This window comes from Aspergillus saccharolyticus (assembly GCF_003184585.1).
Source record: "Aspergillus saccharolyticus JOP 1030-1 unplaced genomic scaffold BP01scaffold_2, whole genome shotgun sequence".
NCBI lineage: Eukaryota > Fungi > Ascomycota > Eurotiomycetes > Eurotiales > Aspergillaceae > Aspergillus > Aspergillus saccharolyticus.
In genome coordinates, this window is record NW_020290612.1 from 966550 (window position 1) to 987347 (window position 20798).

The window sequence follows — 20798 nt, forward strand, 5'->3', positions numbered from 1 at the left end:
TGTTCAATTGAGCATCGGGCCTCAGGGCAGGAGGATCATCACAATACGATTCGTAGATTTTGACGGTAGTAGGGAACCTACATGGCACATCAGGCAAGCCCAGATGCACCAGATCACAGCTCTGCTATGATGCATGTGCAAAAGACGGCAACCATCCCCTGAGGTCGAGGAAGGCTGCTCTAGTTTCACCTCGTTACACCTAAGTTTAGGACTAACCCCTCCGTGCAAGCACAAATCCAGACATATCATCCGAAGGACGACACGAGCTCCGAGTCGGGATCTCTATCCCCCACCTGATCCTTCGCCTCGGTCGCATCGGGGCTAGAAGTTTGAACTCAGGACGATCAGGGACAATGCCAATCGCCCGTCATCCGAAGATGATACATACAACAAGACAACAACTAGGCTCTCGCTAACCTGTTTGTGGTGTTTCGCTCGCTTCAGACTCGTCGGGGCGGGCATCACCGCGTGGTACAGGCCTAATCCCTCGAGAAATCGAAATCTGCACGAGATGGAAAGTCACGCGATAAATTCGGAAGAACCGAAGCGAGAGTCGATTAGGCCATCTAGCTCAGCGACTAGGGAACAGTAGTCACCACGGCCCGGCCGTAATCTTCCAAAGGGGACGACTTCTCCGCCTCCGGCTTGGAAGACCCTCCGCACCCCTGCTGCTTAGGCTGGGCTAATCTGATCTAGCACGGCACCGGCACCGTTCACAATGGCGCCGCCTCTGTATCAATCGTGCACAAATGACCAGTCTGCACATTTTGCAGAGCAATTTCTCACCTAGTCGGTCGGTGATCGGAACAAGCCACGTTTTATGACTGCTCACCTGCAGGTCAGTCGGCTGCAGGTACTGGAACGCACGAGGTCGACGGTCAAACTGGATGGCCCGATTGCAGCGAATGCGATGGAAATTAACTTTGCAGCTTGTCTCACTTGCTCAGAGTGTTCAAGTATTAGTCTGGCACACACGCTCCACCAAGGGGATGTCTTACGCCAGCTTGACTGCTTGGGTGCGGACAAGTTCCTGGAGTATGGAGCACGGAGATTCGTTGACTGCGGCTGGTGGAGCCGACAGACGGAGACTGCGAGCAATTTGAGCAATTTTTGCTGGCTGAGTTGAGTTGAACTGTGGGCAACGGCACGCTCCGTCCGGATTTCCGATGATTCCGTGACCAATTCGAATGTCTAATAGTGGTGCGGAAGGGGCTGGGAATGATCTGTGCTTTGCAAGTTGTATATGGGGTCGATGGCTAGCCAGAAGGGGTGTCCGGAGATTGACTTGATCAGTTAATGATGAATTGGTATAGGATATTTATTTGTGTAGTGAGTGCCGTGGATGCAGTTCAGCTGGTGTAATATCAGTGGTGTCTTGGCAGACAGGCGACGGTGCAAGTGTCGGCGTTTGTGTCAGGTTGATTATATGAGGGAGAGAGAGAGAGAGTGAGTGAGTGAGTGACAGCAGTCTCGCGTTGATAAAATGTATGCATCTATTGAATAGTCGTTTTATGGTTGATGGTGATATTATAATCCATGGCACAGTAAACTACCTATGCAGGATGAACTTAACCCATACTAGGCGTGCTTCTTCCGCCCGCATAACTGCTCTTCCTATCATCTTCATCATCCAGTTTCCTCAATTCAACTGTCGATCCCTGCCCTCTGCCTTCATTGCTTCATCCCCTCAGGGCAAAGTTAATATCCTTTAACTTTGGCCCAAGGATGAACTAACCACGCACTAAATGGGGAATTGCATGCCTCTTGCACCTCTCGTTGGCTGTTCCTCGACTCTCTCCCCCTGCTTTCCCCTTGCCGCTCTCCAGTCGTCGTACGACCGAGATCTCGTTCTTCCTGCAGCCTGCTGAACTTTTCAGTGGGAGGCGAAGAAGTAATCAACCCTGCATGCATTAGTGGGAAGTCCGAAAGACTGAAAACCAGCACTTAATTCTTTTTTTTTTCTCTTCGATGCTTGTTTCTTCGATGTTTTCTTCTTCTCCTTCCTTTCCTCGACTTCTATTGTCTTCCCGTTGATCTTCTCTGCTACACTTGCCCCATTCCTGTGCATCCCTGTGCATCCCTGTGCAGACGAGATAAGATCTCAACAGCATGGAGCAGCACGAGGCTAAGCAATATGCCGGCGATCCCGCCGCGATTGAGTTGCGTTCGGAGGGGCGTCGCTCCTCCGTCTCCGCTCCTATCAATGCTTCTGGTCACAAGCAGGAGCTGGACCGGAATTTCGGCTTCATCAACATCTGTGGTTTGGCATTGACCAGTGGAAATACTTGGATTGCCTTGGGTGGAAGTATAGTATGTTGATCCATCAACAAGGATGACGATCCTGGCAGAGAGCTGATTGTACACGCAGGTCACAGCGATCTATGATGGCGGCCCGCCCGGGGTCATCTATGAGATGTACGCCCTCCACTTGGATGTACAATAACTATCCCGACTGACTCTGGCAAACAGGATTGCTGCCTCCTTCTTTTACTGGTGCATCGCTGCCTCCCTGGCCGAGCTGGCCTCGTCCATGCCATCCTCCGGTGGAGGTGAGTCTACTTATCCAACCATGAGAGCAACGTGAGAAGACTAATGCCTGCATCGTTAACAGTCTACCACTGGGCAACCATCACCGCCGGTAGATACGGACGTCCTGTCGGATTCTTTGCTGGATGGTGGAACTTCCTGGCTTGGATCTTCGGCGCCGCATCCACAACGCAGATCCTAGGCACACAAGTGGTATCGGCATATGCGCTCTTCCACCCCGACTACACTATCGAGCGCTGGCACGTCTTCCTTGCATACCTGATCTGTTCCCTCGGATGCTGCTTGATTGTCGCCTTCGCCAACCGGGCGCTTCCAATGATCGAATCCGTCGGCGGAGCATTGACGGTGGCCGGCTTCCTGATCACGGTGATCGTGTGCGCGGTGATGCCGCACGTCAACGGCCAGCCCTACGCGACCGACGACTTTGTGTGGCGCGACTGGCTCAACGAAGCCGGTTATAGCAGTAACGGCTTTGTGTTTTGTCTGGGGATGCTGAACGGAGCCTTCGCTGTCGGCACGCCGGACGTGATCTCGCACTTGGCTGAAGAAGTTCCCCAACCGGGCAAGAACATCCCCATTGGCATGCTGGCCCAGTACGTGATGGGCTTCTTTACGGCGTTCGTTTACCTTATCGTCATCTTCTACGGAATCACGGACCTAGACGCCGTCCTCGATGCCCCCTACCTTTTCCCCCTGACGGAGATCTACCTCCAGATCACCGGCTCCCGCGGCGGCTCCCTGGGCCTGATCATCGTCTCGCTGCTGCCCCTGCTCGTGGCCATCATCGGCTGCTACCTCACCTCCAGCCGCGTGCTGTGGACGCTTGCCCGTGACGGCGCCACGCCCTTCAGCGGTTACCTCGGCCGCGTCAGCCCGACGCACAAGAACCCGCTCGCCGCCGTGCTGGTCTGCGGCGTCATCGCCATCATCCTAGGCTGCATCTACGTTGGCAACTCCACCGCTTTCAGCGCCTTCGTCAGTTCATTTGTTGTCCTGACCACTATCTCTTACCTCGCCGCCATCCTGCCGCATCTCCTGCGCGGCCGCAAGGGCATCCCCCGCGGGTGGTTCTGGATGTCGGGCCCCGTGGGCTTCATCGTGAACATCGTCACGTGTGCGTGGATCATCGTGTTTATTGTCATCTTCTGCTTCCCGTTCTCGATGCCAGTCGATGCTGAGACGATGAACTACACGTGTTTGATTACCGGTGGGTTCACGATTCTGATTGCGGGCGTGTGGGTGGCGAAGAAGGGAGGTTATAAGGGCCCGATGGCGGTGGCGATTGAGAGTGAGGCTTTGGCTAAGGATGCTATTTAGTCTTTCCTTTTCGAAGGGTTATAAATAAAGAACGAGGACGTGAGTGTATATAGTATATTTTAATATTCAGTGAGGTTCGATCTACCTGCATTTGGAAAGGAATACACAAAAGTCGGGTTTTATGTCTCTTCCCTCTAGGTTGGGTTTGTTGTTTGAGATTGTTCTAGCTTAACAAGTTGATTGCACTTCTGCTTTGTCGTTTGAAGTCAACGCAGGTCGCAATATGCGAAGAGCCTCTTTTCTGGAGCCTTGGACCTCTGGCTCAGTTTCAACAGTCCGAAAGGACCCTAGAGAGTCAGATGGTCCTGAAAAGAGGGTCTGCATTCAGGAATATAGCTCCGTCTCTAACGCCTGCTGTCCTCCATGCAAAAGACCCGACTTCGCTCGAGACGACAATTGTACAGCAGTCCCTTTGATGTATTCGCCTTCTAGTGGGTCCATCTCGGCGTCTGATGTTCGTAAGCGCAGGCTGAGACTACCGTTGACCGTGCCATTGCCGATGACCGCCATGATGCTAGCCTTAGGCACAGGTTTGTGTCCAAGGCAAAGACCCCATTGCAAGCGAAAGCCACCTCGCCATCTGGTTTGCGGTGTGATTGAGACCAAGGTTCACGGGTTAGTTCGTGAGGGCTTCGAGGATCCCAGGGCGGGCCAATTGCTCGTTCTGTCTTCCCTGAATCAAGTTCAGTTAGCAGAAGAAAGCAAGTGTGGGCTGACCGACCTGCTCAGTGTCGAGTCCTGCCCTTGACTGTTGACAGCCCCGGTAGATGGCTCGGGAGTTGTGAAGTCGAGTGAAGCTGTCCTCTGGCTGAACTGGGTGAATTGAACCAAGAAAGAGCCCAGGTCGGATGATGTCCGAGAAGCAGATTTAACCGCCTGTGACGCAAGGGAGACTTTGGTAGTCCCTTTGCCAGTTCTCTGCAAGAATTCTCCTCATTTGGAGTCCGGCTGAAGAGATGAAGGGGATTCAGGCTAAAAGGGAAGTGGGACTTTTTTGCGGAGATCGACACGCTTTCTCCGCAACCACCCCGCATCTTCTGTTATAAAATACTGGAGTACTTCACACCACCCATCGTCACCAATGCCATTGTCACTCCTCACTAATACTCAATTCCTCCTGTCTTCTCTGGAGCACTATCACCACAATGGTTGTGGCGGCTCTTGCTCTGCTGGCTCTCTTGCCCCAGGCCCTAGCGCAAGACAACAGCAGCTACGTCGACTACAACGTCGAAGCCAATCCAGATCTCTTTCCGCAATGTCTGGCGACAATCGACCTGGCCTTTCCCGATTGTCAAGATGGGCCTCTGAGCAAGAACCTCGTCTGCGATTCTACAGCCTCGTCCTATGACCGCGCTGCTGCCTTGATCTCCCTTTTCACCCTCGAGGAACTCATCAACAATACGGGCAACACCAGCCCCGGTGTCCCCCGCTTGGGTTTGCCCCCATACCAGGTCTGGAGTGAGGCCTTGCATGGACTAGATCGCGGCAACTTCACCGATCAAGGGGCCTACAGCTGGGCGACCTCCTTCCCCTCGCCCATCCTCACGGCTGCCGCCTTCAATCGGACCCTGATCAACCAGATTGCCTCCATCATCTCCACCCAAGGCCGCGCCTTCAACAACGTTGGCCGTTACGGTCTCGACGTCTATGCTCCGAACATCAATGCATTCCGTCATCCAGTCTGGGGTCGCGGACAGGAGACCCCGGGTGAGGATGCCTTTACACTTTCCGCCATCTATGCGTACGAATACATTACCGGCATCCAGGGTGGAGTGGATCCGGAGCACCTGAAGCTCGGAGCTACCGCGAAGCACTTTGCTGGGTATGATCTTGAGAATTGGCACAACCACTCCCGTCTGGGGAACGATCTCATCATCAGCCAGCAAGACTTGGCGGAGTACTATACGCCGCAATTCCTCGTGGCCTCCCGCGATGCTCGCGTTCACAGTGTCATGTGCTCCTACAACGCGGTCAACGGTGTGCCCAGCTGCTCCAATTCCTTCTTTCTGCAGACACTCCTGCGTGACACCTTCTCCTTCGTCGACCACGGTTACGTCTCCGGCGACTGCGGTGCCGTCTACGGCGTCTTCAACCCCCACGGCTATGCAGCCAACGAGTCCAACGCTGCCGCCGACTCCATCCGCGCAGGCACCGACATCGACTGCGGAACCTCCTACCAATACCACTTCAACGAATCCATCGTCACCGGTGCCGTCGCCCGCGATGACATCGAACGCGGCCTCATCCGTCTGTACTCCAACCTCGTGCGTCTCGGCTACTTCGACGGCAACAGCAGCAGCCCGTACCGCAGCCTCAGCTGGACAGACGTCCAAAAGACCGACGCATGGAACATCTCCTACGAAGCAGCCGTCGAGGGCATCGTCCTCCTCAAGAACGACGGCACCCTCCCGCTCGACTCCTCTAGCAGCAGCAGCAGCAGCAGCAGCAGCAGCAACAAGTCCGTCGCGCTGATCGGCCCCTGGGCTAACGCCACCACGCAACTCCAAGGCAACTACTACGGGACGGCCCCCTACCTCATCAGCCCGATCGATGCCTTCACCTCCGCCGGCTACGAGGTGCACTACGCTCCCGGCACAGCGATTTCCAGCAACTCGACCGCGAACTTCAGCGCAGCGCTCGCCGCCGCCCGCGCCGCCGATACCATCATCTTCTTGGGTGGTATCGACAACACCATCGAAGCCGAAGCCCAGGATCGCTCCTCGATCGCCTGGCCGGGCAACCAGCTCGACCTCATCCACCAGCTCGCCGCGCACAAGCAACCGCACCAGCCGCTGATCGTCTACCAGATGGGCGGCGGCCAGGTCGATTCCTCCGCCCTCCAAACCAACCCCAACGTCAACGCCCTCCTCTGGGGCGGCTACCCCGGCCAATCCGGCGGCCTCGCCCTGCGCGACATCCTCACCGGCGCCCGCGCCCCCGCAGGTCGCCTCACCACCACCCAGTACCCCGCCGCCTACGCCGACGCCTTCTCCCCGCTGGACATGAATCTCCGCCCCAACCAATCCTCCAACAACCCCGGCCAGACCTACATGTGGTACACCGGGGAACCTGTCTACGAGTTCGGCCACGGCCTCTTCTACACGAATTTCTCCGCTTCCCTGCCTGCTACCAGCACCAGTAATCACACGGAAGCGGGAGCCCACTCCTACACATTCAACATCTCCAGCATAGTAGCCGCCGCGCACCCCGACACAACAACCGTCGGCCAGCAAACCCTCTTCAACTTCACCGCTACGATCACGAACACCGGCGACCGGGACTCGGATTACACCGGCCTGGTCTTCGCCAACACCTCGAACGCAGGCCCCGCGCCGTACCCGAATAAATGGCTCGTCGGGTTCGACCGCTTGGGCAGTGTGCAGAAGAACGGCGGGAAGAAAGTGTTCAGTGTGCCTATTGCGGTGGATCGGTTGGCTCGCGTGGATGAGGATGGGAGTTCGGTTTTGTTCCCGGGCACGTATGAGGTGGCGCTGAATGTCGAGCGGGAGGTGGTTGTGACGGTTGAGTTGGTAGGGAGCGAGGCGGTTTTGTTGAAGTGGCCGAGGGTTACGGAGGAGATTTTGGCGGATTCGTAGACCGTGTTTGGGGATGTGTTGATGTTGTTGGGGTGGGGTGGGGTAAAGGGAGAGGTTGAAGGATGGTTGTGGATGTGGACTGTATATATGAAGGATTTCATTGTAGTGGTTGACCGCGTGGGAACTAACTTAGTAACTTAAGAAGCGGATCAAGTATATATGACACTCACCCAAAGGCAAGTTATGCTCGAAGGAATCATGTATAATGAAACCACATGAGGACTATGGGTACTAGTACTCGGTGGAAAGATAGAATGTTTTCACCTCGCATAAGATGCTATATATATATACAACCACTCCTCCTTAGTATAGTCAAACCATGATGATGGTGAGTAGAAAAGAAACGCCTCAACCGTGCAATTTTTTATCTATATTCACTCCATAATGCTCCGGTAATTAATGCTAAGCCTTCTGCACTTGCTCCCTTCTGAGACGTCAGTTGGTGGTAAACTACACTGCAGCACTGCCGCGGTGGCAGACCTTATTATACCTTATACCTTCACCTTCTTCTTCTCCTTCTCCTTATTTTCCTTCTCCGTCTTTCCTCCACTCCGCACCTCCGTCTCCAACACATCCAACGCCTCCGCATACCGCTTCCGCACCTCCTTCATACCCTCTAAACTCACGCTCACGCGAGTCACCTTCTGCTTCTTGTCGCCATCGCCACCGCCACCACCAGCACGCACAATCTTCCCGTCGGCAGCCAGACCAATCTGCTGCGCGAACCACTTGCCCTCGCGGTGCGCGACAAGCGTCCACGCCGACCCGGTCTGGCCGGCGCGCGCGGTGCGGCCCACGCGGTGCACGTACGTCGTGACGCTGGTCGGCACGTCGTAATTAACCACGTGGGTCAGGCGGGGCAGGTCCAAACCGCGCGAGGCGCGGTCCGTGGCGATGATGATCGAGAGCTTGCCACGGCGGTAGGCGGTCAGGGTCTTGCGCGAGGCGGACGACTTGTTGGATTTGATGATCGTGCCGATGCGCGCGGCGAGGGTGGGTTCCAGGAGGGCAAGGAGGCGTGCGAGACGCGAGGCGGATTCGGAGGATTTGGTGAAGATGAGGACTGTGGGGCTGTTTGTGGGGGTGGTAGGGGAAGTGGTTGGGTGATTGGGTTTGGTGGGAGAGGTGCTGGACGCAGAAGAGGAGGTGGTAGAGGCGGAGGAGGAGGAGGAGGAGCTGTCGCTGTCGGATTCACTATCACTGTCGGAGGAAGTGTCGGAGTCGCTGTCGGAGTCGGAGCCCGAGCTGGATGTGTCCGAGTCCGAGTCCGAGTCCGAGTCTGAGTCGGAATCCGAGTCGTCGGAACCATCCGAGCTGGACTCGTCCGATGAAGTTTCCTCGTCCGATGAGGTATCGTCCGAAGTGTCAGAGTCGGAACTGGTGGCAGATGCGGCTGTGCCCTTGGCTGTCGGTTGTTTGGTGCCATCGATGCGGATGTGCGAAAGCAGGAGGCGCAGGAGGTAGAGGGGCTTAAGGGAGCCATCGCCCACCGAGATCGAGTGCTCCTTCAGCGTCGGCGGCAGAGTGAACTGCTCGTCGGCGCCGGCGATCACGCCACTCTCGTCTTCGTTGGTGGCCTCAGTGGCTCTGACGATAACCAGCTTGGGGTTGGCGAGTCGGAGGGAATTCAACTTGGTCACGTCCCTGGTCATCGTCGCACTCAGGACCACCTTCTTGGGCTCTCTGCTCTGGATGGGCAGGCCCAGCTCCGACAGGAAGGTTCCGCTGAAGCCGAACGCCTCGGGGGACTTGCGCGCATCCAGCGAGTTCATGACCACATCGACCCACTCTTGGAAGCTCTCGTTCAGCAGCCTATCGGCCTCATCGATCACGAGCCATTCGAGGTGCTTCAGAGTAAACCCTTTGGTGTAGCGGATATGGTCGACAAGTCGACCGGGGGTACAGATGAGAATGTCGACGTTTGGCTCCGAGCGGTGGACGTAGCCCGGCAACGCCTCGCTCGAATCCACCACGTCGGAGATATATTCCTGCAAGCTGAAGTTGGTCCATTCGTCTCCGGTCATTTTGACACTCTGGCGGCGTTGGAATGTTGCGGGCCCGTACACCTGGTCAATGCGCATCAGCGACCGCTGCTCGTCCTTGATGGCCACGTTGCCCACCGCCGATCCCACGCGCAAGCCAGAGCCGGCAGCGCAAAGCTCGCACGCCTCACGAGCCTGCTTCACCAGTTCTCTGGTTGGCACAACAATGAGACCACGGAGCCGAGGGGCAGGAATCTGCTCAAGCGAAGTGACCAGGGGTAGGACGTAAGATAAGGTCTTTCCGGAACCGGTGGCAGCAGACACACAGACATCACCGGGGTGGTTCTTAGGGCCCTGTAGCAGCAGAGGTATGACCGCCGACTGCACGGCAAAGGCCTCCTTGTAGCCATTGTCCTCCAGCACTCGCAGCAGATTCGAATTGATGCCAAGTTCAGAGAACTTCACCTTCTCGGTGGCCGAAGTCCGCAGGGGATTGGCCAGCCACGCCGGAAGAGATGAGTATGTAGGTTTCTCAAACACCTCGGGTACTTGCTCAGGCTGCGGCAGAGGCTCCAATCCCTGCGCTATCACGGGTTCAGCCGTCGTCAATTCCGTGGACTCGGCCTCGTCTGTGTCTTTCTTGCGTGCCTTCTCCAGCTCTTTTGCTTTCATAGATTTCTCGAACTTCGACCTGATACCAGCAAACTTGTCCTTCGATTTCGTGTCGCCATCTTCGACCTGAGTAGATTCTGGCGCTCGAGCAGACTTCTTCGACTCCTTGGCGGTTTTCTTCCCAGCTTCTTCTAGATCCGTAGCTTCCTCAGACGATTGGTTATCAATTCCTGATGTCCTTCGCTTGGAGCTCTTCGACTTCTTCTTATCTTTATCAAGCTGGCGGTCCTTGCTTGGAGTAGGCGCTTCGCTGCGGACCGGCGGGACAGCACTCTCCTTTGTGGACGATGCTTCCGGAACAGCACCATCCTCCGCTCCGGTGACTCGCTTTCTCTTCTTGCGGACTTCTTGAGACGGGGTAGACTCCGGTGCAGCATCCGGATCTTTCTTGGATTTCTTGGTCGGCGTGGGAGTCGAAATAGCGACGGTGGAGCCATCGAGGTCTCTCTTCCTCTTGTGGGATTTCTTCGTGCTCGACGGGGTACCTGAGCTCTTGTGGGGGGTATCTTGACGCGATGAGCGGTCGCCTGCCATGATTGCGATTTATTGAGGGCCCAGTGCGGACGTTGTAGGAGGGGGCGATTAGAAAAATGCGGCGATTTTGCCGCTGTTGCGAGTCTATTCTTTTTTCCAGCGGGGAACCGTTGCTACGGCAGAACACCTCACCGCTCCCAGGACCGCCCGCGTCTCGCGCGTTCGGGATGGCTTCATGCAACCTCCTTTCTCCTCCTTTCGATCGCCCAGTCTATTTTTCTAGGGTGGAGCTGGAGATTGCGTGTGTGATGGACGGCGGATCAATGCACTTGATACATTACTGCGCCAAGCCCCGCCAAATCAGCCCTGGGGCAGCCGCAGCCATGCCTTACAACATTGCGTAAGTCCTGTCGCATGTGCTTCTCGGAACGGATCTAATGGTCTACGCAGTATGGTCAGCGACTTCTTCTTCCCCCAACCAGGTAAGCAGATTGGCTCCGACTGTCTGACAGTTCACTAATTTGCTGAGGTTCGTAGGTGGAGTGGAAAGTCACATCTATCAGCTCTCAACCGTAAGCGACTAGACCGCATTACTCCCTCGATGCTTGTATGCTCATCGGACCACAGAAGCTCATTGATCGTGGCCACAAAGTCATCATCATAACACATGCATACAAAGGGCGGACGGGGGTGCGATACCTGACAAATGGGCTCAAGGTGTACCATGTTCCCTTCTTCGTGATCCACCGGGAATCGACCATGCCGACGGTCTTCTCATTCTTCCCTATCTTCCGCAACATTGTGATCCGTGAGCAGATCCAGATTGTGCATGGCCACGCGAGCTTGAGCAGCTTTTGCCATGAAGCCATTCTTCATGCACGCACCATGGGTCTCCGGACCGTGTTCACGGACCATTCCCTGTTCGGCTTTGCTGATGCGGCATCCATTCTCACCAACAAATTGCTTAAGTTTATCCTAAGTGACGTCGACCACGTTATCTGTGTCAGCCATACATGGTGAGTCGATGTCCTGCAGTTTCTTCCAGGCTCGTCAAACTGAATAGCGAGCAGTAAAGAGAACACGGTCCTTCGAGCCTCCTTGGATCCACTCATGGTGTCGGTGATTCCTAATGCGGTGGTGGCCGAGAACTTCCGACCCGCAGAACCGCGGTCGATGAAGCCTATCGGTCCCAACGACACCATTACTATCGTTGTCATATCCCGTCTGTTCTACAACAAAGGCACTGATCTGCTCATCGCGGCTATTCCGAGGATCCTTGCGTCGCATCCGAATGTACGCTTCATCATTGCAGGTTCCGGCCCCAAAGCGATCGACTTGGAGCAAATGCTAGAGCGTAACGTGTTGCAAGACAAGGTCGAAATGCTGGGACCGGTGCGACATGAGGAGGTCCGAGATGTCATGGTTCGTGGCCACATCTACCTCCATCCCAGCTTAACCGAAGCCTTCGGCACAGTCATAGTTGAGGCCGCCAGTTGTGGACTGTACGTGGTGTGCACTCGGGTGGGTGGCATTCCCGAGGTACTGCCTCAGCATATGACGACGTTTGCGAAGCCTGAGGAGGACGATATTGTCCTAGCGACTGGAAAGGCCATCGCTGCCTTGCGGTCGAATAAGGTGCGAACGGAGCGCTTCCATGACCAAGTGAAGATGATGTATTCCTGGACGGACGTTGCCGAGCGCACTGAGCGAGTCTACCAAGGTATCTCCGGGGATATCAGCCCAGAGGAGTTCTACGGATATTATCCGGGGGAGGGGCTTGAGGCCAGCGGCGACCGTGTGCGCAGCTTTGCGTTGATCGACCGGCTGAAACGATACTATGGCTGTGGTGTGTGGGCAGGCAAGCTCTTTTGTCTGTGCGTGGTGATTGATTTTCTTCTTTACGCTTTCCTGGAGATGTGGTTCCCGCGAGCGAACATCGACATTGCGCGCAGCTGGCCCAAGAAGGTACACCAACGGAACGACAACCACACTTTGGGCAATGACCCAAAGAACGACCGCGATCGTCTAGATACAAACTGACCACGATCATGGAGGCTTACACGAGGGACGAGAGTTTTTCCTCAATATTGCCAGATTACAATTGCTTACTGCTTACTATTGTTTTTAAAGTTCAGATACCCTCATAACAAGCATCCTTGATTCTTTTCACCAATCAGATTAATAATACATGAGCCTACGTGAAACCTCTCGCTCGAAAACAGGTTCCTATCCAGAGAAAAGTCAGGGTCCAGCCCCGACATGGGAATGAACTCAGTGCTTGTGGGTGTTGTCGCGCTTGGTGCCGGGCTCGTACTTCCACTCGGCAGCAGCGGTGGTGGCGGGCTCAGGCTGGCGATCCTCAGCAGCCAGGGCACCCTTGTCCCCGCGCTGGCCAGCGGCAGCCTCATCACGGTCCAGCGCACGCTGGCCGGGGATGTCGCGCTCCATCTTGTTGGCGGCGGAGGCGCCGACCTGCTCGAGACCGGCGGTCTGACCCTTGCGACCGGGCTGGCCATCGTGACGCAGCTCGGCGCTAGACTGGCCCGAGCCGGGGTGGCCGAGGCCCTTGTGCACGTCCTGCGAAGTGGCACCCATCAGGGTGTCGGCGGCGGAGGTCTTGACGGACTCCTTGCCGTGGGAGCGCTCGACGTTGGGGTTCAAGGCCTGACTGCCGACCTCGCTGGTGGTGTTGGCGCTGTAGGAGTTGCTGGCGGGGGCAGTGCCGGCAGGGTACGTCTCAGCGCGGAACTCGGGAGCGAAGTCGGCGGGAGCAACCTTGCGACCGGGTTGGTGCTGTTGAAAACCATCTGTCAGAATCGGACTATCATTCAAGCAAGATGACCGGGGAAGAACATACACCTCCCTCCTGAAGAGGAGCGGTGGGCTTGATGGAGGGGGCGAATTCGCCCTGCTGGGGGTTGGCAACAGAGTCGGGGTTGGCGAAGTGGCTCATTGTGAATGTGTTTTCCGTTGGAAAGTGGTATATCTATGGTTCAGATGGGAGAGAAAAGGATAGAGTGTCGCGTGCCTCGTGAATGGGTGTTTCGTAGTAGTTCTGGATTGAATCTGGTGTAGGGAGGGAGCAGGACGAGAGCAGCAGCTTATAAGAGCTTGTGGTCAGACCCGGCCTCGAGCTTAGGGCTTCTTCTGATTTGGGGCGGCGGCGGGAGGGTTACGTCAAGGTGACTCTGACTGACTTCATACCTATCTTATTCAACCCTTCACGCCTGCACCTGCAACCAAAATCACGCTGATAACGTCATGCAATCCATGCAATTCATGCACTGCGATTGATCCTGACTGGGCCTGGAATTCGGCGGATTGCGTTTTTCGTCCTTGGCTGAAGGGGGTGGTAGACGTGGGCTGTTGCTGTGCGTGGTGGAGAAAACTGATGTGGATGATGGTCCTTTGCGCCCAAACGCATACAGAGAGGGTGTTTATCAGGCTATGCGACCGGGAGTAATATGATGTGAGTGCATTCTTGGTTTGAGATTTAGGGATGACTGGAATGATTGTCAGATCTTGATGCCTGATGATGCGAGCTCCTGCAGCCTCCCTCCGGAGGGGAGGGACACAGGATCAATTTGTCTCTATCTGCGGTATGCAACGAAGCTATAGGATATATATATATATATATATGTGTGCACACAGGAACTCGAAGGTATCATCATCGCATCAAATCAGGACAACTGAAACAAAGTGCACAGAATAAGGGTAGGTATCTTTAAAAAAATAAATGCCCTCCAGACGCCGAACGACAAAACACAGAATGCATCCAGTAAATAATCCAGACGGTGGGTAATAAGGCATAAGCAGACGCGGTAAGCTGCACCCAAGCGCATTGTCACCATCGCAGCATCACCGCATCACCGCATCACCGGCGGTCGACCCTCCTTATTCCACTTCACGCGACTCTGCACCCATTCCACCGCCTCCTGCACCCCCGACCCCATCAAGGCACTCACCGGCAACACGCGACTATCGCGCACACCCGCCCCGGACTCCCCCTCAAACACCTTCCGTACAAACCCCTCCTTGATGCGGACCACCTCAACCGAGTCCTCCCGATCCTGTTTGTTGGCCAACACCAGGATCGGCACGCCGGCCACGTCCGCGTGCTTCAGCACCGACTCCAGCACCTGCCGACACTCGTCCAACCGCCCAAAGTCGCTTCCGGGGGCGTTGATCCCGACACTCTCGGCTGTAAACCGCGTCGCCGTGGGAGAAGCGGTCCCGAGGTCGTTGTCGCTGGCGCCGCCATCGTCGTTGTCCCACGCTTCCGCCTCCTCCTCCTCCTCCGCCGCCGCCGCCGCCCCCCCAGCGGCAGTCTTATTGCCGGCGGGATTACTCGACCGGCGCCGTTGCGGCAGCCGCGTGATGTCGGGGTCCTGGCCAACGTCGGTGCTGTCAACGACAAAAATGATGGCGTGGCAGCTAGAGTAGTAGCTCTGCCACAGGTTGCGCATGGAGATCTGGCCGCCGACGTCCCAGATCTTCAGATACATATCGCGCAGGGAGATGGTGGCGACGTTCTGGCCGACGGTCGGGACGGTCTTGCCGATGTTGGTGGAGAGGAGGGAGGCCGGCAGGCTGCCATCGGAGCGAGGGGGGGAGTAGAGGGCTTTGATCTGGGAGAGGAGGGTGGTTTTGCCGGCGTTGTCGAGGCCGAGGAGGAGGACGGAGTATTCTGATGGTTTGAGAGGCTTAGTACAATTGGGGTTCTGTAGTGGACGTAGAGCGAAAAAGGGAAAGGGTCGAGCTACTCACCCTCTTTACTCGTGGCGTACATGTACAGCGACTTGGCGAGGTGATACATGGTTGGGGATTCCGCTCAGGATGGATAGAATCAGTTGTCGCGGAGGGTCAATCATGTCATGGCAGCGAGTGAGAGGCGCACTCCTTTGTCTGTCTACCGTCTTTTTGGTCTGTCTCCCGGTTGTTCTCTCTTGCTCTCTTGCTCTCTTCACTGGCGTCTGCGATGGTGACAGTTGACGCTATTGCGGAAGGCATGCGGGAGGCTCCGCGTCAGCATCTCCTGATGCGGTAAGCAGGGCTTGGGTCAATGCCCTTAGCCCTAATTGCCCGATGCGTCAACCCCGCAGACGGGAGGAGACCATGTGAAGATTTGCAAGTATGAAAGAATTAAGAATTAAGAAATAACCATTGCATGCATGGGTAAGTCTGCAGGATTACTTGAGTATTTACACTATAAAGTATATTGTACAGTGCACACACTGAGCACTGAGTATTTATTATACCCAGTTAATACTCCGTAGTTCCACACTACATCAGCCAATTCCTTGTTTTTCACACCCCGGATTCGTATTCTAGACTTGCTTGGCTGGGCGGCGGGGAGGCGGAACCAGCGTTCAAGTCACGATTACATATCATCCATTCTCTTCATCCATCCATCCTCCGTCTTTGTAGATTCAAAAAGTGTTTTGTCAGCCGGCTGCGGAATCTCCCCCTCCCTCTTCTGGTCTCCTCTTTTCTTACTCATGCCATTTCGTTCCTACTCTTCTCTTTCTTCTTACTCCCCCCCCCCTCCCCCACCCAATTCTTCTTTCTCACTCTTTCTTCTCTCCTCCCCAAGTGCTCCATGTAACGGTCGCCACTCGATGGCCTTCCCCCTGGCAAGTATTTGTTTTTCCGCTGGGATCCACTGATCGCATCCCCGCGCATGTCTCGGTCAGCATGCCCCACGCTGGATGACCGGCCGGAGGTCTCTCAGCGGCCTTCAATGGATTGTATTGACACCATTATTGTTGGTATGTCGCCATTGATCTCCTCTCTCCGTGTCATTGGACCTCCCCGGGTTCTTGCTCACGCTCTATCTTCGTGCTAGGGAACGGCCCGTCAGCCATGATCCTTTCCTTCATTTTGCATGGTCATATTCCCTACTACCAGGCCAATCCGCCGCATCCGGACCCTCTGCTGCATGCCAAGCTGCTGCAGAACCCGGCTCTACTTCAGGCCGACGTGAATCCGCTGACCGAGCATTTTGCCGCCTCGCGTTTGTCATACTCGACCCAGGCACTGCCGGTAAACGTGCTCCTGGACACCCTGGTACGACCCAGCGTGGACGTCGAGGAGCTCGAATGTGTGACCAATGTCGAATGGCGGCACGAGCCCGAAAAGGCGGTGCCCCATCTCGTTTTCGGCGATGCGGCGTGCGCCGGCGGTCAATGGACCGATAACCCCATGCCCGCAAGCTGGGATATCCAGACCCTGAGCTATGCGTCGATGTTGTCGCTGCCAGGGTATTCATTCGCTGACCACTACCGAGCCGTGACCGGGAAAGAACTGCCGGCATTCACGCGGCCCAGCCGGCAGGAAACGGCCGATTACTTCCGTCGGTATCCCGGGGCCGTGCACATCGGTGACGTTTTCCGTTTCAACCAAACCCTGTCGGGGATCTCGCGCACGGACCAGGGCTTCTATATCCGCTCACATCAGCTTCATTGTAAACATCTGGTCTTGGCCACGGGTATCTTCACCGAGGTCCTACAGCCTAGTGCCATGCTGCAGCCGTTGCGCTCCCTCGACCCCGTTCCTTCCCTTTCATTGTTGGTAGTGGGGTCGGGGTTCTCTGCGGCGGATGTGATCATCTCTGCTCCCAAAGACCAAAAGATCCTCCATGCCTTCAAGTGGGACCCAGAAGCGCGGCCTTCTCCTCTGCGCGGGTGTCACCATCAGGCCTACCCGGAGTATGCGGGGGTGTATCGGCTGATGAAACGCGCCGCGCTGGCGGCTAGCCCAGGGCCGCCCAAACGGGGTAAGATGCGACGGACGACGTCGACCCCGTTCCTCGAGACGCGGAAGTGGGAGGAGGTCTACGAGGGCCTGCCGAATCTGGAGTTCGCGGGAGTTGAGATGAAGGGCGATCATGCCCTTGTCACGTTCCGTCAGCCTGATGGGCAGACACTTGTCCGTGCAGTTCGTGGACTGGTCTATGCCACGGGGCGTCGAGGGACCCTGAAGTATCTTGATCCTGCTTTGCTTGCGGAAGTCTTGGGTCAGACAGATGCGGATCCCACCGTCACCAACCAGAGTCTCCGTGCGAAAGCCCTCAACGATATGGAAGTGGCGCCAGATGTCTTCGTCATTGGCAGCCTAACAGGAGACTCTCTAATCCGTTTCTCTTACGGGAGTTGCGTGCAGGCGGCGGGCAAGATCGTTGGGGCGTCGAGCGGACAAGATCGGGCGCGGATTAGCTCGGCTCATACCTCCCGTCCGTCGTCATCATCTGTCGGGGTCTTGCGGGGGCTTGATGGGCATGATGTCCATCCCGCTGGGGTCAGCCGGCCCCAGGGAGACGAGGATCGGTCGGTGCTATCTACGATCTCGGAGCGGGTTCTCCCCACCGGACTGTGGAAATGGGTTCGGAGTTGGTGGAACGTGAAATGAGTTTACGATACGGATGGCGTGTGTATATGTTTTAGATTTGCTGTCGGCGTCCTGTATATCTGACCATGGGTCATGCTGTTAATAGACCTGATCTACTGCTAGATTGTATAACTTGCTTGGCCGTTTGTGCCGACATACACGATGATATTACCTGAGAGAATAAACCTATATTTATCAGTCTCTGTCTTCCTCCCAATCAACCCATAATCTGCAGCTGGTCATCCGGCGGCCACCGCGTCTGAGCAAAGCTAAGGCACCGCTTGATACTCTGGAGATACTTGCGCGTGCTCTCATCGCTCAGAATATGCGCCTGCTGGTCACCCTGATGCAGCTTCTCACGCGCCGAACGCTCGTGGATACCAACCATGGTCACACCGATAGGCCAAGCACTAGAAGACAACCGTTAGCCCTGCAACGGGATGCGCGGGGGGGGGATCGGAGATAAGACGAGGAGGACCCACGCTTTTCCAATACTCAACCGCAGATACGCATCATTGGCATCGACATAGCGCCGCAGCTGCGCCTTGTGCACAATCTCAACGACATGGTCCAGCACGCCGGCATCGATATCCCCCTTCTCAAACTTGCGGAACAGCGGCTTCATGTTCTCGCGCGACTGCACCATGGCGTTGTACGCCTGGCGGCCCTGCAGACTCTGCTTGACGGAGACGTCGCGATGCGCCAGCGCCGCCTCCCACTCTTTCAGGACCATTGTGAAATACGAGGCCAGCTGGCGGAACAGGAACTTCTTGCCTGCATCGTCCTTGGGGGTCGTGGCGGGGATCTTCATCTCCACCTCCGGCACCAGCTCCAGCGTCGTGGGAATCGGCCCGTCATTGAGCTTCTGCTTCTGCACCGCCCTCCCCCGACCACCGTCCGTGGTATCGTCCTTGTTCACCAGCCGCCAATACCGTCGCAACCGCGCCTTCTCCCCCTCCCCGAAGAGCGTCACCGGCTCCCCCAGCTCCCGTAACCTACTCCTCACCTCATCCGCCGACAGCTCCTCCCCAGGCGTAGCATCCCCCCCACCATCACCACCACTACCACTCTCTTCGTTACTGGAGGGCACCTCCGGCAGACCCAGTCTCCTCCTCCGCTCCTGTTCTTTGGCTGCCTCCTCCTCCTCGCGCCTTCGCCGCGACTCCTCCGCCAGCCGCCGCCTCTTGTCCTCGCGCTCCCGCCGGCGCGCGGCCTCCTCCTCGTCGAGTTTACGTTTCTGGGCGTGTCGCCAACCTGTTGGTCAAGAAATTCGGGCCGAAGATGCTGGTACTATACATGTTTACCTGGGGTGCGATCGATCGACTGTATGATGCTGGAGGAGTAGCACTAATTGTTTCGGTGTGACAGGACTCTTCGTGATGGGACAGGGTCTCACCAAGTCTGCGACAGGTTTGATCGCTTGTCGATTCTTCATGGGGATGTGTGAGGCAGGCTTTGTTTCTGGTGTGTCATACTCGTCAGAAGCAGCGTGCATCTTCATCATGACTCACAAGATGTTTGCCACAGGCTGCGCTTATTTGAGCGGAAGTTACTACAAGCGGGATGAGTTTCTTCGTCGTTATGCAATCTTCTTCAGCGCCCACATGGCAGCAGGCGCATTCAACGGGGTAAGAGTCTATGATACTCGACTTGCATGCTCATTCTCTGACAATCTGCTCCAGCTTTTCTCGAGTATTTTAACGCATCTGGAGCTGGATGGATATGCAGGCTGGCGATGGTATGAATTCCCGCATGATTGCCCAGCATTCCTCATCTTCTCACTCGTAACAGGCTGTTCCTGATTGAGGCTATTATGACGATGGGTGTCAGCATTGTCTGCTACTGGATTGTCGTCCCCTTCCCCGAGGATGCGACATTCTTGGCCCCCGAGGAGAAGGCATTGTTGCTCGCGCGGTTGGAGGCCGATGAAGGAAGCCTACGCGACGATCCGATTTCGCTCCCTCGGGTAATAAAAATGGCTCTGGACTGGAAGATCTGGATTTGGTTAGTGAGGCATTGAGCTTCAAAATCGGGTCTGTTGACTGACATGAGCATCAGTGTCTTGGCCTATCTCGCCGCGGAAGAAAATGCCAGCTCTTTGGTAAATTTCCAGCCAACAATCCTCAAAGACCTTGGCTGGAGGAGTCGCTCAGCCCAAGAGCACACCATCCCGGTCTACGCCGTCGCCTTCGTTTTGACCCTTTCGAGCGCGTGGTTGAGTGACTATCTTCGCCACCGCTATCTTTTCACATTGATCGGTTCGGTGCTGATTGTCATCGGCTGGAGCATTGAACTTGCGCAGATTCCCTCCGCCGGGGTCCGGTACTTGGGAATGTTCTTTGTGGCTTCTGGAGCTTTCATCATGATGTCTATTTTTGTGGTGTGGCTGTGTATCAACCTTAGCAAGGGAGTGAAGCGCAGTGTGAGCATGGGCGTGCTGCCAGCGTTCGGCAACTGCGGTGCTTTCGTCTCTGGAAATGTCTTCATCACCAGCGAGGCCCCCAAGTATCCGACCGGGATTGGGGTTGGTCTGGCATTCGCAGTCGTGGCCGGACTGGCCATTGGAGAGCATGCAGGACGTGAGAGATGATGCTCATCCGGGCTTTCGCTATCAGTTGTAGTCTCAATGTGTTGACGAGAGAGATGTATGTTCGATGAGTTGCTTTCTATGATGAATATACAAAGTCAGATGCCTTCGTTCGGTGGCCGTCTCCAGCTGTAATTTCTCTTTGACTAGCATTGAGAATCTGATCGTAGATCTCGAAGCGGTGAGCCGAATGAAGAACAATGATTGCGGGTCAATGCTGTCGTGCTCTTTACATCG

General features: G+C 55.9%; 9 protein-coding genes across 9 annotated transcripts; 5 read left to right on the forward strand and 4 right to left on the reverse strand.

The window, feature by feature from the left end:
- The first annotated feature begins 1676 nt into the window (after nucleotides 1–1676).
- BP01DRAFT_352908 (amino acid transporter) lies at nucleotides 1677–3996 on the forward strand. Its single transcript, XM_025574044.1, has 4 exons — nucleotides 1677–2310; nucleotides 2369–2415; nucleotides 2470–2549; nucleotides 2612–3996. Exons 1-4 carry the CDS (start codon nucleotides 2110–2112, stop codon nucleotides 3862–3864), a joined length of 1581 nt encoding a protein of 526 aa, XP_025435411.1. The 5' UTR covers nucleotides 1677–2109; the 3' UTR covers nucleotides 3865–3996.
- A 1013-nt stretch (nucleotides 3997–5009) lies between these two features.
- xlnD (beta-xylosidase XylA) lies at nucleotides 5010–7460 on the forward strand (the record flags this gene model as incomplete). The annotated part of the gene is made up of 1 exon (XM_025573092.1): nucleotides 5010–7460. The coding sequence occupies one exon, from the start codon at nucleotides 5010–5012 to the stop codon at nucleotides 7458–7460; it is 2451 nt and encodes an 816-aa protein (XP_025435412.1).
- A 300-nt stretch (nucleotides 7461–7760) lies between these two features.
- BP01DRAFT_352911 (putative ATP-dependent RNA helicase DBP6) lies at nucleotides 7761–10710 on the reverse strand. The gene has a single exon (XM_025574045.1). It carries the CDS (start codon nucleotides 10646–10648, stop codon nucleotides 7952–7954), a length of 2697 nt encoding a protein of 898 aa, XP_025435413.1. The 5' UTR covers nucleotides 10649–10710; the 3' UTR covers nucleotides 7761–7951.
- Nucleotides 10711–10971: 261 nt separating this feature from the next.
- BP01DRAFT_370884 (phosphatidylinositol N-acetylglucosaminyltransferase subunit A/GPI3) lies at nucleotides 10972–12628 on the forward strand (the record flags this gene model as incomplete). The annotated part of the gene is made up of 5 exons (XM_025576633.1): nucleotides 10972–10988; nucleotides 11039–11070; nucleotides 11126–11160; nucleotides 11216–11604; nucleotides 11659–12628. 5 exons carry the CDS (start codon nucleotides 10972–10974, stop codon nucleotides 12626–12628), a joined length of 1443 nt encoding a protein of 480 aa, XP_025435414.1.
- A 100-nt stretch (nucleotides 12629–12728) lies between these two features.
- Nucleotides 12729–13679, reverse strand: BP01DRAFT_352912 (uncharacterized protein). The gene is made up of 2 exons (XM_025574046.1): nucleotides 13446–13679; nucleotides 12729–13381 (listed from the first exon to the last, which is right to left on the reverse strand). Exons 1-2 carry the CDS (start codon nucleotides 13539–13541, stop codon nucleotides 12860–12862), a joined length of 618 nt encoding a protein of 205 aa, XP_025435415.1. The 5' UTR covers nucleotides 13542–13679; the 3' UTR covers nucleotides 12729–12859.
- A 440-nt stretch (nucleotides 13680–14119) lies between these two features.
- BP01DRAFT_420393 (ADP-ribosylation factor family protein) lies at nucleotides 14120–15749 on the reverse strand. The gene is made up of 2 exons (XM_025579455.1): nucleotides 15356–15749; nucleotides 14120–15275 (listed from the first exon to the last, which is right to left on the reverse strand). The coding sequence occupies exons 1-2, from the start codon at nucleotides 15402–15404 to the stop codon at nucleotides 14455–14457; spliced, it is 870 nt and encodes a 289-aa protein (XP_025435416.1). The 5' UTR covers nucleotides 15405–15749; the 3' UTR covers nucleotides 14120–14454.
- A 374-nt stretch (nucleotides 15750–16123) lies between these two features.
- On the forward strand, nucleotides 16124–18161 carry BP01DRAFT_352914 (uncharacterized protein). The gene is made up of 2 exons (XM_025574047.1): nucleotides 16124–16356; nucleotides 16434–18161. The coding sequence occupies exons 1-2, from the start codon at nucleotides 16329–16331 to the stop codon at nucleotides 17993–17995; spliced, it is 1590 nt and encodes a 529-aa protein (XP_025435417.1). The 5' UTR covers nucleotides 16124–16328; the 3' UTR covers nucleotides 17996–18161.
- Nucleotides 18162–18191: 30 nt separating this feature from the next.
- Nucleotides 18192–19636, reverse strand: BP01DRAFT_370888 (mRNA splicing protein PRP18; the record flags this gene model as incomplete). The annotated part of the gene is made up of 4 exons (XM_025576634.1): nucleotides 18192–18384; nucleotides 18457–19228; nucleotides 19371–19375; nucleotides 19620–19636. The coding sequence occupies 4 exons, from the start codon at nucleotides 19634–19636 to the stop codon at nucleotides 18192–18194; spliced, it is 987 nt and encodes a 328-aa protein (XP_025435418.1).
- A 151-nt stretch (nucleotides 19637–19787) lies between these two features.
- BP01DRAFT_362364 (MFS general substrate transporter) lies at nucleotides 19788–20564 on the forward strand (the record flags this gene model as incomplete). The annotated part of the gene is made up of 2 exons (XM_025576220.1): nucleotides 19788–19978; nucleotides 20033–20564. The coding sequence occupies 2 exons, from the start codon at nucleotides 19788–19790 to the stop codon at nucleotides 20562–20564; spliced, it is 723 nt and encodes a 240-aa protein (XP_025435419.1).
- Nucleotides 20565–20798: the final 234 nt, after the last annotated feature.